At 45.7% G+C, this 13,943-nt stretch overlaps 1 protein-coding gene across 1 annotated transcript in view; it reads right to left on the minus strand.

The window, feature by feature from the left end:
* Window positions 1–439: 439 nt before the first annotated feature.
* The window catches only part of RTN4RL1 (reticulon 4 receptor like 1), a 67,751-nt gene continuing 54,247 nt past the window's right edge, over window positions 440–13,943 (minus strand). Inside the window, exon 2 of the mRNA XM_074974695.1 lies at window positions 440–3,469. Within this exon, the coding sequence (XP_074830796.1) occupies window positions 2,106–3,469 (1,364 nt within the window). The 3' untranslated portion in view covers window positions 440–2,105. The remainder of the gene's footprint in view (window positions 3,470–13,943) is intronic.

Genomic DNA, 13,943 nt, shown 5'->3' on the forward strand with positions numbered 1-13,943 from the left:
TAGACATTTTTTTCTCCCAGAACAATTTGATTCAGGGGTTTCTCTTTCCAGTTCCAGGGACTTCTATGAACATCTCCACCCAAAAGGGGCCTACTATATTTAATAGGAAGTTCTCACTACTGAAGTTTAAATAGGCCCCCCCCCTCACACTCGCACCAAACATCTCAGGTGGAGGGCAGGCTGATGATAACAGGGTACCCTGCAGTAAGATGCCCCCAGAAGGATAGATATGGAACATGAGTTATCCCTAGTAGGCTAACGATTTAGAGAACAGGAATTTTCCTGAGGTTTCAGTAGTCAGTGCATCCTTGCTCAACCAGTTGGTTACATGCTAGAAAATGAGCTGTTTCCTTAGCACTGTTGTCTGGCTCCAAACATCAGCTACAGGCCAGACATGTGTCACTGCAGCTGGAGTATTGTTAGGAAATGAAAAACAGGCTTTGCTTGTCCAAGATAATTTTATTTCCCTCTTTTCATTAACTTCAGTGTTTGTTTCTTCTCACATATCCACTCTGACAGGGAATTAATGTGTGCTGTTTGTGTTACATCTAGACATCATCTCTGGCCAATAACACTGCCATCTCCACCATATACCAGCCTGAACCAGACCAGAACTCACGACCCCCTTCCCCGGCACTCCATCTTCAGGGTTACTGCCAGTGGGTCAGGACAGAGGTTCGATGGGCAGGCAGACCTGCTCTTTGTACCCCTCCCTTCCACAGCTCCCTTTGTATGGCTGCCTTATACATTTTTTTCTATCATGGATGAAAGTCCTGGGCACTCTGTTCCTTACAGGTGCTTATCAGATTCCCAGTTAATTGTTTGCAGCCCCTTTCTGAGTCTCCCATGATATCTGTTCCTTTTTAAGGAGCACTTGAGTGAAAACCTTAGGCCAGCTATAAAGGTCCTCACATGGCTAACACTGTTGGGAACTGCTTCTCACTCATGCTAGAAACATCTGCTCTGGCCTCATGGTGCTTTCTAGGAGACAGAGCTCTATAGCTGAGTGTGTTTGGTCTGAATGTTTCTAATTAATCCCTTTCTTCCTGGCATGTGACAGGTTAGAAATTAGGTCATAAGAGTGAGTTTTGGCTCTTCAGATATGTACTTTGTTACATTGCATACAAAAAATCCCCCCAAATCTAGTGCTCTAAATTGCTAAGAACATTGGTCCACTGCGGTTCCCCCGACACACGCTGAGCCTGATGGATGGCTGCCCTGCATCTGTAGGCGCTGCTGCCAGTTGTTTTCTAGAGAAAATCCTATGTTGTTCTTCTGCTATAAATGCAACAATACAATCCTTAAATCTGAAGATATAGTTTCCATATAGTTTATAAACATAAGACATACATATGGATAACTGAGGGGAAGGGAACCTGTGCATTTGTTTATTTTATATGTGAACACAGTTACAAAAAACACACCTTCTGCAGGAATCTCATTTCGTTTAAGTTTTAATATCCACCTCTAATAAGTCTTTCCTTTGGTAGTTGGCTACTCCTAGCCTAGCAGGCAAGCCCTGTTCTGCTATGTGCCTGAGATATACAGGGTTTTGAGATTGTCTTCCAAGAGAGTTCTGGCCAGCTTTGGCCTGTGGGTTTGGAGCCAAAAGGGCTAAAATGTGGGAGAACCAATATCCTTATTATACATTTTGTAAGTGTCCTTGCACACCGTTTCAGATAAATGGTGTAGGCTTAATTGGTGATCATTTTTACAGCAATTATGTTCCCTTCAGTAATCACAGGGTCTTTCAGAGCTCTCTCAAATTAACAGGATTTCACATAGAGCACAGCTACTGTCCGTGTTTGTCCAGTTGTTATTAATGAAGGCTTAGCTCCTTTTTTGTTATGTTGGCTTTTCTGTAGGTGCTCAGTTGGGGCTGTTTGTGACAAGCATGTGATAATGCCTTTAATCCACTCCTGCTGTGCGCATTCTGTACAGTTCATGTTTATAATCCACTCGTCCATGTATGGAGACCATCGAAAGCCTAAACAACATTCTTTCCTTCACAAGGCAAATCCTCCGTGTACGAAAAAAGAAGAAGAAAAGAAACTCTGGTCCTTTGTAGATTGGTGGCAGTGCAGACACTATCAGTCACAGCCAGCTCAGCGTATTATGACCACTAACACCATTATAAAAACTAGACGAGAGGCCTTGATCACCGAGCTCCCAGCTGCCTGCTGTACTCCACTGGGGGGTCTGATGGGTGTCCGCCGGGTGCACTTACCCTTCCGCTTGGGTGGTGCTGTAGGCATCATGCCAAAGCTGAATTTGTGCTGGTAGTCAGGCACATAGTCCTGAGCTTCATGAATGCTTTTCCGTGGCCCCAGAGACACTGGCTTATAGGTTCGGTTGCGGCTTTTGTGGCTGGTGCAGTTCTTGCTTGGCTTTCTGTAACCTGGATGTGAACCGGGAGGTGCTGCTGGTTGACTGCTGTGTAAACTGTGCTCAACCCCTCTCTCTTTATCCTTCTCCTTGGAGGAGTGGTGTGGGTGGTGGTCTTTGGAGGCTCCTCTGTCTGCTGTGGAGAAAGTGTGTGTTTTGATCTGATGGAGGGACTCAGACCCAGAACAGTTCCTGTAGTCCTCTGCTTTTAGCACCTTTAAGTCCTTGCCATGCATCTGCTCAGGAGACTCACAGATCACGCTGGAACTTGAACCTCTGAATCTGCGCAACCAATCCCAGAGTGACCTGGATTTGCAGTCACAGCTCCAAGGGTTGCCATTCAGCCTGAGAAACTCCAGGGCTCCCAGGTGGGCGAGGCATTCACCCTGGAGCTCAGAGAGGCTGTTATTGAACAGGAAAAGGGTGGTCAATCTTCGGAGATCATGAAAAGCACGTCTGTGGACCCACTGGAGTTGATTTTGGTGGATGAGTAACCTATCCAAGTTTATTAGTCCCCTAAATGTGTTCTGATGAAGGCTCCACAGCTTGTTTCCATGAAGAAAAAGATGGCTGAGGTTGACCAGGTCAACAAAAATATCATCCTGAAGGAACTCGATGTGGTTATCTTGTAGATAAAGATATTGTAGATTGTGGAGGCCACCAAATATCCCACTGGGTAAAGAGCTCAACCCACATTTGTACAGGTACAAGGCATGGAGCTTCACCAGCCCTTGGAAGGTCTCAGCTGCTAAAGCCCTTAAATAGCGATTATCCCCCAAATCCAGCTCTTCTAGATTAACAAACCCATCAAAGGTGTCTGGGTCTATGAAGGTGATGTTATTGGAATAGATCCACAAGGTGACCATGGATGGGCTAAAGTGACCTCGCAGAAGCAATGTGATCTGGTTGTTCTGGAGGAAAATCCTCTCGCTGTTTTCTGGAATCCCTTCTGGAATTGATGCAAAGTTGTGGGCTTGGCAGCTGACAGTCATAGGTGATGGGTAACATACACAGTCAATGGGGCAGCATGCAGTGAAGTGAATCTCAAGCCCCAACAGCATCAGGAGCAGCTCCACATAACCCCCTGTTCAAAAAAGCAAGAGAACAAGGTCAGTTGAATTATGATGTCTCGTAAATCATTCAAAACCACCTGCCTAGTAATTATAGCTGTGAGGATTATTCCTAGTGAAAAACGTATCCAATTAACTCGACCACTTTTTCTGTCCATAAATTATCCACAAACAGATTGTGATGAGTAGGTTAGTTACTTGTAGTTGTCCAAACTTATTTCAGCCTATGGGGAGTTTGCCAACTGTTCGCTTTGATTATTCCCTAGTGGTTGTTTGTGGTGTGAGACTGGCCACCTTTATTACATGGTGGTATGGCTGCCCTCTGATTGGTCAACTAAAACTGTATAAATAGGGTAAACACTTGCAGCGCAAAGAGCGAGTTCCTTGCTTTGTGTCAAAACGCAGTATTCACCTGAAGCGCAATCATTCAAAATGTTCATTTGCTTAAAGCCCTCTTGTGTGGCAAAGCAAACAGAAAGGGTAGCAAGTGTGACAAAAGTGCTCACGAATAACTCTCTTTGCACTGTTCATCCAGCTCTTCTAGTCCTAATGAGAGACAGTGTCCGAGCTCCCTTCAGTTATACCAAAAGGAATGAGGGATTTCCCCAACTCAGGGTGCTTTGTAGACACGAGGCATCTGATTTACGGAAGCACTGAGTGTTTGTATTCCCACTGATTCAGCTGGAATTTGGGTGCTCAGCACCTTTAGAAACCAGGCCCTAAATCTCTTGAAAGGAAAGGACACTCTAATTAGAATAGTCCTTTTTTACTGAGTTGTAACATTCGAGGTTTTTTAAACAGCAACATACATATTTAAAGAACAAGAGACTCTCAGGAAATATGAATTTATCAGCAGTCAGTGGAGAAGGTGCTGAGTTGAAAACTAAATTTGGAAGTGGGTGCTCAAACATATTTAAATAGATCTCCTGTGGTGTAACATATTACAGCTTCTGATACCACACAAAGTACTTCTGATCAGGGCTTTATTACAGCAGAGAATAAAGGTGGGATTTTTTGTTGGTTTTTTTGTCTATTTTTTTTTTTTTTAAAGAGCAGTAACTATCATTCCCTGTGTCAGCCTTTGTATTGCTAGCCTCGCCATCTTGTGCATTTCCTTCTCACACTCCTATCTTCCTGCTTTCTTTCAGGCCATCCCCTCTCAAACTCACTGCACCAGGCTCTCATTTCTCATTCAAATTCCACTTCTTCTGTTACATCCACACTCACCCATGTCTAATGCATTCTGCACTGGACGTAACAGGAAACGGGCATCAGATCAGAGTAGCCTACATCTGCGTGTGCCACCTGTCAATTAAACCCTAGCATGTCAGATGGATTATAATATTCCTACACAGACTGGAAAGAGAAGTTCACCAGTATTGGTGCCAGGTTATCACAAGACATCCTGTGTCATTCTGGGCCATCTGGGCTTTTCTGAGCCCCTTTTCCAGCGCTCAGAAATGAATCTAGGGTTCAGTATTTAGACCACATGTCGGGAAGAGAGTAGAAACTTCCCTGTTTTTGATTCTGTTCCTTTAAAAGTGTAATTCTTCAGTTGGCTTCTCGTGTAGTGTGAGATATCACTACATAGCTAATTGTGAGTGACCTGTCCATCTGGTTCCATTCTTTGAATGCAAAGTTATATTTTTAGAGTGATTGCACCACAAAGACTGTCAATAAATCACCAGCAAAGGACACTTATATCTGAAAGCGCTGTTAATAAAAATTACTATGCCTTAAAGTAGTTTGGCCACACAGTCAGATTCCTGTATAATGAGGGTAGCAGAACTTCTGTTGAGTCATGCCCTTCAAAAGTTTCAGGTTCGCATTTGCAGATGTGGGTGGTTTCCCATTTTTGCACCACTGCCAGAGAAGGGCCTTGTGTCAGGAATACCTAATACATAAAAAATGTATGATTATTGATGTTTGTTATTAGAAGCATTTTTGAAGTCACTAACATGACATCTGGCTTTGCTGTTGTGTGTTTGATTTCAAGAGGGAGAGGATTCTGGCCCCTTTAGACCTACTCATTGTAAGTCTCCTCACACTGACTTTGACCTCTTAGTGGTCCTTGCCCATCAAGGAACCATCTCCACAATCAGCAGTGGCAGCTGTGGTCTCAAAAACGCTGATACCCAAAAGTGCCAGACACTAAGTCCTTCCCATTCCCAACTGTGAACATGTAAGAAAAACAACACTTTGCATGTGGTTATAAAAATAGGGTTGAGAACTTTTCATCCATGGATCAAAAAGCACTTTACATGGGTGTATCAGTGTCATTAATCCCATTTTACAGACAGGGAAGCTAAAGTACAGAGATTGATACTTGTTAGCAAAATCTCCCCAGGCACAGATCACTGGGATGTTGTCTCTTTACATGAAGCCTGTTATCACAAATGCCTAAACAGAAGGGCCTGAATCAATAAACCATCTCCCACGTCTGAGCAGCATAGAGGAAGTGTGCGCAGTGCCCACCACCAACGGTTCAACATACTGTTCCATGACCCCTTCATCACCATGATAACAGGATAGCTGATGAGAATGTGTAGGCTGGTAGAGGTCTTATGATTTGGGTGATTTACATGTACATGGTGATAATGATGCAGGCGACGGTTATCAACACACAGTGACGACTGACAAGTTGGGCCTGCTTCTTCCCTGCTCTGCACAGAGTGGGTGTGAAACCCCACTAATGCTGAATGGCAGTGTTTCACACTCACTCTGCACAGGGTGAATGACTGCACAAGCTGCAGGGCATGGGAGAATCAGGCCCCTGCTTGTAATTAACAAATGCGTGAGTTAATGTTGTCTGACATTACTATCTGAAGGTGAAATTTGTGTCTCAGGCTAAAATGGAAGGTGGTTATGCTATGGATTCCCAGGAATACAATGGTGAAATTGCCACAGCGAGGAGTTTCTGTCTTTGTTCTGATATCCAGGCATGAAGGGAATTGTGTGGGGTTGGCAATGGACACAGTATAAATACCAACCTAAATGGATATTTTGGGTGAGGGGATTGGTAAAGCAGAAGAAAGAAGGCAACTCTCTAGTGACACCACACAATATTCTAGCCAAGGATGTGAGTAACTTCCGCCCATAAAATTTGCTGATTATCTACCACTTTGAGATGTTATGTTGAGGGATAGTCTCAGTTTTGGTCAGTTTGCGGGTTCTCTCTCATATACAGATCCAGAGGTGTGGATGGCCCAATACCACTGGAGCTGAAATTTAGAACAAAAGCCACTGTTAGCCCCTTAGTCTTATCAATACTGCCAGACTGGGGTGACCTGCAGTATGACTCTATTTGTATCATGTAATCCTGAGCGTTTTAGTCCTCCTTGAGTTTGAAGGGGCATAGCTCAGCAAAACTGAGCCCCCCAGCCTTCCAAGAGCTTCTGTTTGGAAACCAGGGGTCCTCACTGGGGAACTGTGGGTCCAGCCTGCTATCCTCATTAGAGAGGCAGAAATTGATGAATGTGCTGAAAAATCTTCTATTATCTCCAGCACAAAGCTTTCGGTTTCATCCAGCCAAGGCTGGAGGCAGATGGAGTGTCATTGGTACATGTGTCAGAACTGACCAGGAAGGGAGAGTTTCAAAAGCTGAACAGAAAAATGCTGGTGAGAGCCTTTTAATTAATTGCGTTAAGAAGATACAGCACTGTTGACATTGGTAAAGATGCCAAGGATCCTGTTAGCACTTCACACTCCTATTATTACACATGGGTAAGGCATTGTTTCCTCCCCACCCTCCCTTCATGGGGCCATTCTGCATTCATTTGGTTTTCACTGTGTTCTTACTGACTGGAGTGAATTCACTGGGCTGTCCGAATTATTTCCCACGTAGCATCTTTCTAATTGGGCATTAATTAGGCATTAGTTAATGCCTGCTTGAAATTCTTTATCTTTGGACGTGTCCAGCTTGCAGTGTTACTTATATCAGCGTTATACTCATTATTAGACTAACATCATTATAAATGTTCTTCGTTACCTGCTAGTTTCCAACACATCAGCCTTGTTATTGGCAGTGAAAATGACTCCACCTGAATGCATTACTAACGAATAAGGACCGTCTTTACGCAGCACTGGATTATTGTTATGCACTATTACAGTGTTAGTGTTAAGCCTGAACTAGTGCTGGAGCTGAAGTGCTCAGAAGGACTTGGGTTCCAGGGGACAGAGTCTGTGCACTTATCCAGACAAAATGGATGTTTTTCTTCCTGTCCATTTTAGAACAGATTATCCCTGTGGTGGCACCAGCACAGGGATAGAGGGGAGGCTGCATAGGGAAAAGGGAAAATCCCCCACCTTGACCCTCACCCCAAGGCCACCCCCATCTTTGCTATAGGTTCTCATCTGGGCTGAACATCCAGAATCTGGATTTGGGGACTGGTGAATCTAGGTGTACACCTTTTGGCGGCAGCAGGGCGAATGCTTAGGGCTCAAAGGGGCAGAAGAATGCTAATATGGATCAACAGCCATCAAGTGTCTGGCAGAGGACCCTTCTTGGACAACAGCAGGAGCCACATTGCCAAGTTAGCAGGCGCTGCAGGGCAGATGCAGCACCCTTCAACCATCGAGCCTCGGCTCTCCATGGGTAAAGACTGCGGCGTCCTAGAGCATGCATCCTGCTACTACACACTGCAGGTTGCACGTCAAACTATTCTGCATGGACAATCTAGGGCTGCAGGGGTCAGTGTGTCCCCCTACGTTAGGGGGCTTTGTAGGGATCAGGTCTGCCTGCAGCATGCCCTGGACGCCCTTCGTGCTTGGGGTTACTGTAGAAGGTAGGGGAAGAGCAGGGGGAGCCAGTGCTGCACCAGGGCAGCGGGGGCTCCTGTGCCAAGATTTCCTTGCACATAAAGTAGGATATTTTAACTCTTTCAGGAGATGGGCAGCAATATATTGATTTGGGAATGTGAATTACTATTGTTAGTTATATTCATGAGACAGGCCAAGTCCTGAAATTGAGTTTAGGGAAAAAGTTGTTTATGCAAGAAGAAAGATCTCAGTTGATCTGCAGTGTAGTTGTGGCTATCAGAGGGACAAGGTGAGGTAATATCTTCTGTTAGCCCAGCTTCTGTTGGAGAGAGACCAGCTTTTGAGCCACACAGAGCTCTTCTTCAGCTCTGTGCAAACACAAAAGCTGGTCTCTCACCAATAGAAGTTGGTCCACTAGAAGATAGCTCCAACTGAGAGAGGTAATATCTGCATGGCTGTTCTGCTTGACTCCCAATTTGTACTGCTGTAAAACCCTCTGTATAGCTACTACATAATATAAATAATATTTAATCAGAGCAGGATACAACTGGGGGCAAAGCCCCTGGCCCCTGTTTGCCATCAGCATTATCAAGCAGGTAGAAGCTTGGTCATCACTCACTCCTGAGGCCAAATTCACGCCTGGTGCAACTCCACGGACTGACTGTAATGGAGCTGCCCCAATAACACCCTGTTTCTATCAACCTAAGCTTCCTGCATCAAGCCCATTTGAGACAGAGGCACAAAGACAAGGCTAAAAACCCAGGGGGCATTTACTTTGAACCTTGGGAACTAACTCAGAATGTCACATTTGCACACTGGTAGATGGAAGTTGCTTTTTAGCAGGAAAAAACAATCTGTTACAGAATGTTACAATTCCACGGGCTATCCGAGAGGCCGCAAAGGGCAGACTGAGCAGCGGTGGCACCTTGTCTTGGGAAACAAGGAGTTACATTTCAGATCAGAGGTAGGATGTTTCAGCAAGTCAGTATCTCAGGTCACTAACCCCAGTCTATCTGTGCTGTGAAGACAAGAAAGCAAACAAACCTCTGCTAGATCAGCACACAGACTACATTTCCCAGCAACCACTGCTTTGTGTTTGGCCTCCACAGAGCAGCAACAGATGCCTCTTTGGGATGAGGGCAAAGGAACAGCCTTGCACCACACAACCCCCATTTCTCAAGGGGTGCGAGGCCTGCAGCTGCTGCTGGAAGGCCAGCAGCCTCCGCTCATTCACTCCCTGCAGCCATCTGTTTTCAGTGCCTGGATGCCGGCGCCAATTCTGGGAGCGTGTGCTCTCTGTGTGGTGAGCCTGCTGCCGCTGTGATTCAGCCAGGGAGTGCCAGCCACCCATCCACCTTCATCATTTCCTGCAAACGGTGTCATAAATAACTGACAGATCCCAGCTGTTTAGAATTATGGTTTCTGATAGAGTGACAGCTGCTTCCAATCCCCTAGTAATCACTCCAGCAGTTCTGGAACATTTCAGGAACATAAAAATCATTGGAGATAATTTTGTTTTTGCCTAATTTGGTGAGGCAAGCTGTGATTTAATAGCTATTATGACCCCGAAGGCAGATGACGACCTGGAAGGCCACTGTCTCCACACAGCTTTGGGGGTAGGGTGCTAAGGGGGACCGTCAAAGTTATTCTGGGGGAAGGAGGGACAAGAGGAAACCCCTTTTACCAACTGCTCAAAACTGTGCATTTTAGCACTGTTCTAACTTAGGTCCTTGTCCATTTACAAGTGAGAATTCTCTTCCCAGAGGCAGTAGCCCACAAGCGGATGCAGAAGGAACGTTGCTGTGGAAAACATTGGGAAGAAATGGTATAAAACAATGCATGTGGTGGAAATACCTTCTACAGAAGTCAGGAGAAGAACTGGGGTCATGACAACAGTTGTAGCCTAGTAACCTCCAGGATCCCTCAGCAACACCCCTATTCCATTCTGGTAACACCTGTGAGTCTCCCTTCAGTGAGCGCTGATGCTGCTTCAGTAACACAATTAAATATATGTAAATAAAAAATACACCTCCCCAGATGTAACAAGCATAAGAGTGAATTGGTGCATGGGATCATTATCGCCTCTCTGCACACATACATGCTTCCTCCTTCTTTAGTGTTGTCTTGGACCCTCCCATCGCACTGAGTTCCCCTGGCTCTAAAGTGAAATGCCTCCCATCCTGTGTTCCTGCAGCAGTCTCCTGTGCACCCAGAGTTCCTGAGCCTGTTTATTTTCTTGCTTGCTTGCACCAGTGCCATGAATGCTTCTCCCTGCTGTAGGTGACAACAGCTAAGCCTTCTGGGGTGCATTACTGTTAGTCCAGTAAATGAAAAAGAAGCAGATTCAAGAGCTCTGAGGACATTAGTGGTGGTTCTGGCAGGAGGCACCAACAGGAAAGAAATTCTGCTGAACAGCAGGAGAGAGACTGACTTTGCTCGTGGGTATGGGGTAGCTCAAGCTGCATTGGGCACATACCCCCACCGCCTGTGTGTTACCTTTGGGAATAGCCTGCTTGGAGTTTGCCTGAAGGTAAAACCATTTCCTCTGCAAATCTTAATGTGGACAGACTCCTGTGGTCAACAGTATGCCTGGGACATGTAATCTAGGCACAAGTTCCAGGGTCCCCCTGCAGATGGGGTGGAGGAGGCATTTACCCTCCTCTCCCCTTCTCAGGGTCAAACCCAAGGTCTTTGGGAAGTTTTTGGAACTTGTACATTTCCTCTTATTGCCATTTTAAACCAGAGGCCTATAAATTTCTTAGTGTAATAATGCAAAAATCAATAGCTCTCTTTGGAACAATAGTTTTATCTTTCATTTCAGCAGGGCCCAATGCCTCCCCACAGACTCCATCCCTCTGAATCAGACACATTACTAACATGGGAGAGTGTGTGGGCTGCTGCCCCTCACCACATATGGGGGCTTCTCAGTGATGTGGGACTTATTTATTTATTCCCAGTGCTGTAAAATTCTAGGACAATATAGGACAGGTTCCTCTGAAGGGAGCGGTCTTATGCTCAGTCTCTTCTCTGACATTCAGCCCAAACATGAATGCTTCAGGCTTTCTGTGCCAGCACAGGGGCTCCTAATAGCTCAGGGATCCCAGAGTCTCCACTCTGAACTCCCTGCCTTTGAAAAAAGCAGAGGTTGCATGTTACTGTGCCCCTCCAAGTGGCTTAGAGAAGTCAAGGAGAGGCGAAGCTGCCCATCTATGTCCATGAAAATGCCTTTGTGCTCTCCTGGTTCAAACACCCTGACCAGCAGTCTAACCATGAAACAGAAGTTATATATTTGTATTGCAGTAACAGCTAGAGACCAGAGCTCCACTGTGCTAGATGCAGTACAAACAAATAACAAGGAGGTGGTCCCTGCCCCAGTATTGCTTACAGTCTCAGTTTAAGATTAGAGACAGCAGCTGGATATGACAAACAGTGGCACAAGTTATCAGGGAGGCAATTTCAGTCAATGTGATAAGCAGCAGTCACAGCACAAGTGTAGCTGAAGCTTTTTCTGCAAGATTTCAGTGCCACTGTACTCTGAATCCAGCTGAAATAAAATACAGCACCCTCAGCATACATAGCTAACGCACTTGGAGCACAGAAATGCGAGTGGGAGGGAGCTCATATGCTTGAGCCCTTCTGGGCACTACAAGGCCACTGCTGGGAGAAGGCTCACAGCTGTAATTCTGCTGGACATTGTCAAGGTGCTAACATAAAGAGCCTGCTGCCTCTAGACACATGGACAAAAAGAACAAAACATGCGTTTCTGGAGGTGGGTGGCATAAATGTATCAGGTATATAAATGGAAGTCCAGTGTGCCTGGCACTGATTCTTCACATCTGGCATACTGGACAGGAACGTCTGGTCTCACTCACTTGTTTATTTTCCACTGTTTGCCATTACACTGGCTTGAAATATGCATTGAAAGGCAGGATTGTCTTTCACATGTTCCTGGATGTGTGATCCTCAGAAACAAATTAGCGCCGATTCACTTCTGTATAGAGTGCAGCCATCAGGGAATCACTCCCAAATTCGCAGTGAAAGAAAGCCATAATGCTTCCAGCACACTAATCCACTTGAAGAGCAGCTCCTGCCCCCTCGCCTCATGCTGGGGTGACAAACTGCATCGAACAATAATAAATAACTACAGAAATTGACAAGGTGGCTGGAGGTCCAAAGGATTTGTACCCAAATGTGGAACTCCCTGTTTAACTAGCGCTCCTCTCTGTCCATGTGGCTCTGGCTCTCTCTCTCTCTCACTCTCTGTTCAAGCTAAAGTAAATAGAAAAAAATAAACCCAGTGGCAGCAGCGGCTGTGGGATTGGAAACTCAGATACGGAAACTTGTTTAATTTAAATATGTGTATCAGTACTAATGTAAGCAGAGAATGGAGGGAATGCAAATGGTTTTTTCTTCATCTAGTCTGCTCTCTTCATTTAACCCCATTTTGGAATACACCTTCTGCTACAAGGGTGCACTTGTGAGAACAGAGAAACGACTTCAGTCAATGCAGAGTACGGATAGTGCTTACTCTGCCCCTGGCTTCAACAGCAGCCCTGACGGCCTTACAGGCTAAAAGTTGGTGCTGACCAATCAGACTCCATCTGTATGAGAAGCTGGCCAGCTGGTTGGGGGCAGAATGGGACTGGGAGGCACATCTCCACCTGTGCTCACTCCAGTGAACGCCTTCCCCCACTGCAGCTCTCAGACTCATCCCGTCATGAGTGTAGGCAGTTGAAAACCCCCCTTGTCAAATGCTGTTTGGACTGTCTTGGAACAAAAGCACAGTGGAGGGATATGCAGGGTGTTTGAGGTTAGGGACAGGCAGATCATTCCATCCTGCCCTGACTGCAGTCCTGTGTGCTTAGGAGGACAAAGCTGCTTCCCCATCACTTGCCCCACTGTCTCTGGTGAGGATGGCATTGCCAAGAGAATGCCCTGGGTCCTTCCCGCCCTCTGCCCTTGCCTCTGTCTCCCTTTCCTGCAGGGTTAGGATTCCACAAGAGAGCAGAGAGGTAGTTAGAAGGCAGGCGGTGAGCAATGCAGGGACCTGTGAGACTCAGAATGGGCTTGGTGACACTAGTGTGAATTGCAACCTGCTTTCAACCAGTTAAAGTAAAGCTCTTGATTCTTAGTGACTGGAGAGTCAAAGCAGAAGCCAATCCACAGCTGGGACAGAATCCAACTAGCAGATTGAACCGTAATTCAAATATGCTTCTCAACCTCCTAAATTAAGAAGCTTTGTAAAGTGCAGAGAGCAGCTAAGAAGGTTTTCCTTAATGACATGAGGAAGGGACACATCCAGAGATATGGTCAACAGGAGACAATCCCAGCTCCACGGGAAAACAAACCTTCTATATTAAGGTTTCAGAGTAGCAGCTGTGTTAGTCTGTATCCGCAAAAAGAAAAGGAGTACTAGTAAGATACTTCTGGGCTTTTGGCAGGTCTGAGTTAGTCTTTACCTGAGCACAACTCTGTAAGAAGACTTGACAACAAACATATTGTCTTTCTCCAGGTAGGACCTGCTGTGCAGAGCTGCCAAAATGCTGTGCAGACTCTAATGACACTTCACACCTCCCTGGGAGAGGGCAATTATAATCATCCCCATTTTACAGATGGGAGAAACTGAGGCACAGCAGACATATGACTCACCTAAAGTCAAACAGTGAGTCTGTGGCAGAACCAGAAATAGAACCCAGGAGTCCAGATGCCCTGTGTACAGCTCTAAGCATG

This window comes from Natator depressus, chromosome 17, assembly GCF_965152275.1.
Source record: "Natator depressus isolate rNatDep1 chromosome 17, rNatDep2.hap1, whole genome shotgun sequence".
Classification (NCBI taxonomy): Eukaryota; Metazoa; Chordata; order Testudines; family Cheloniidae; genus Natator; species Natator depressus.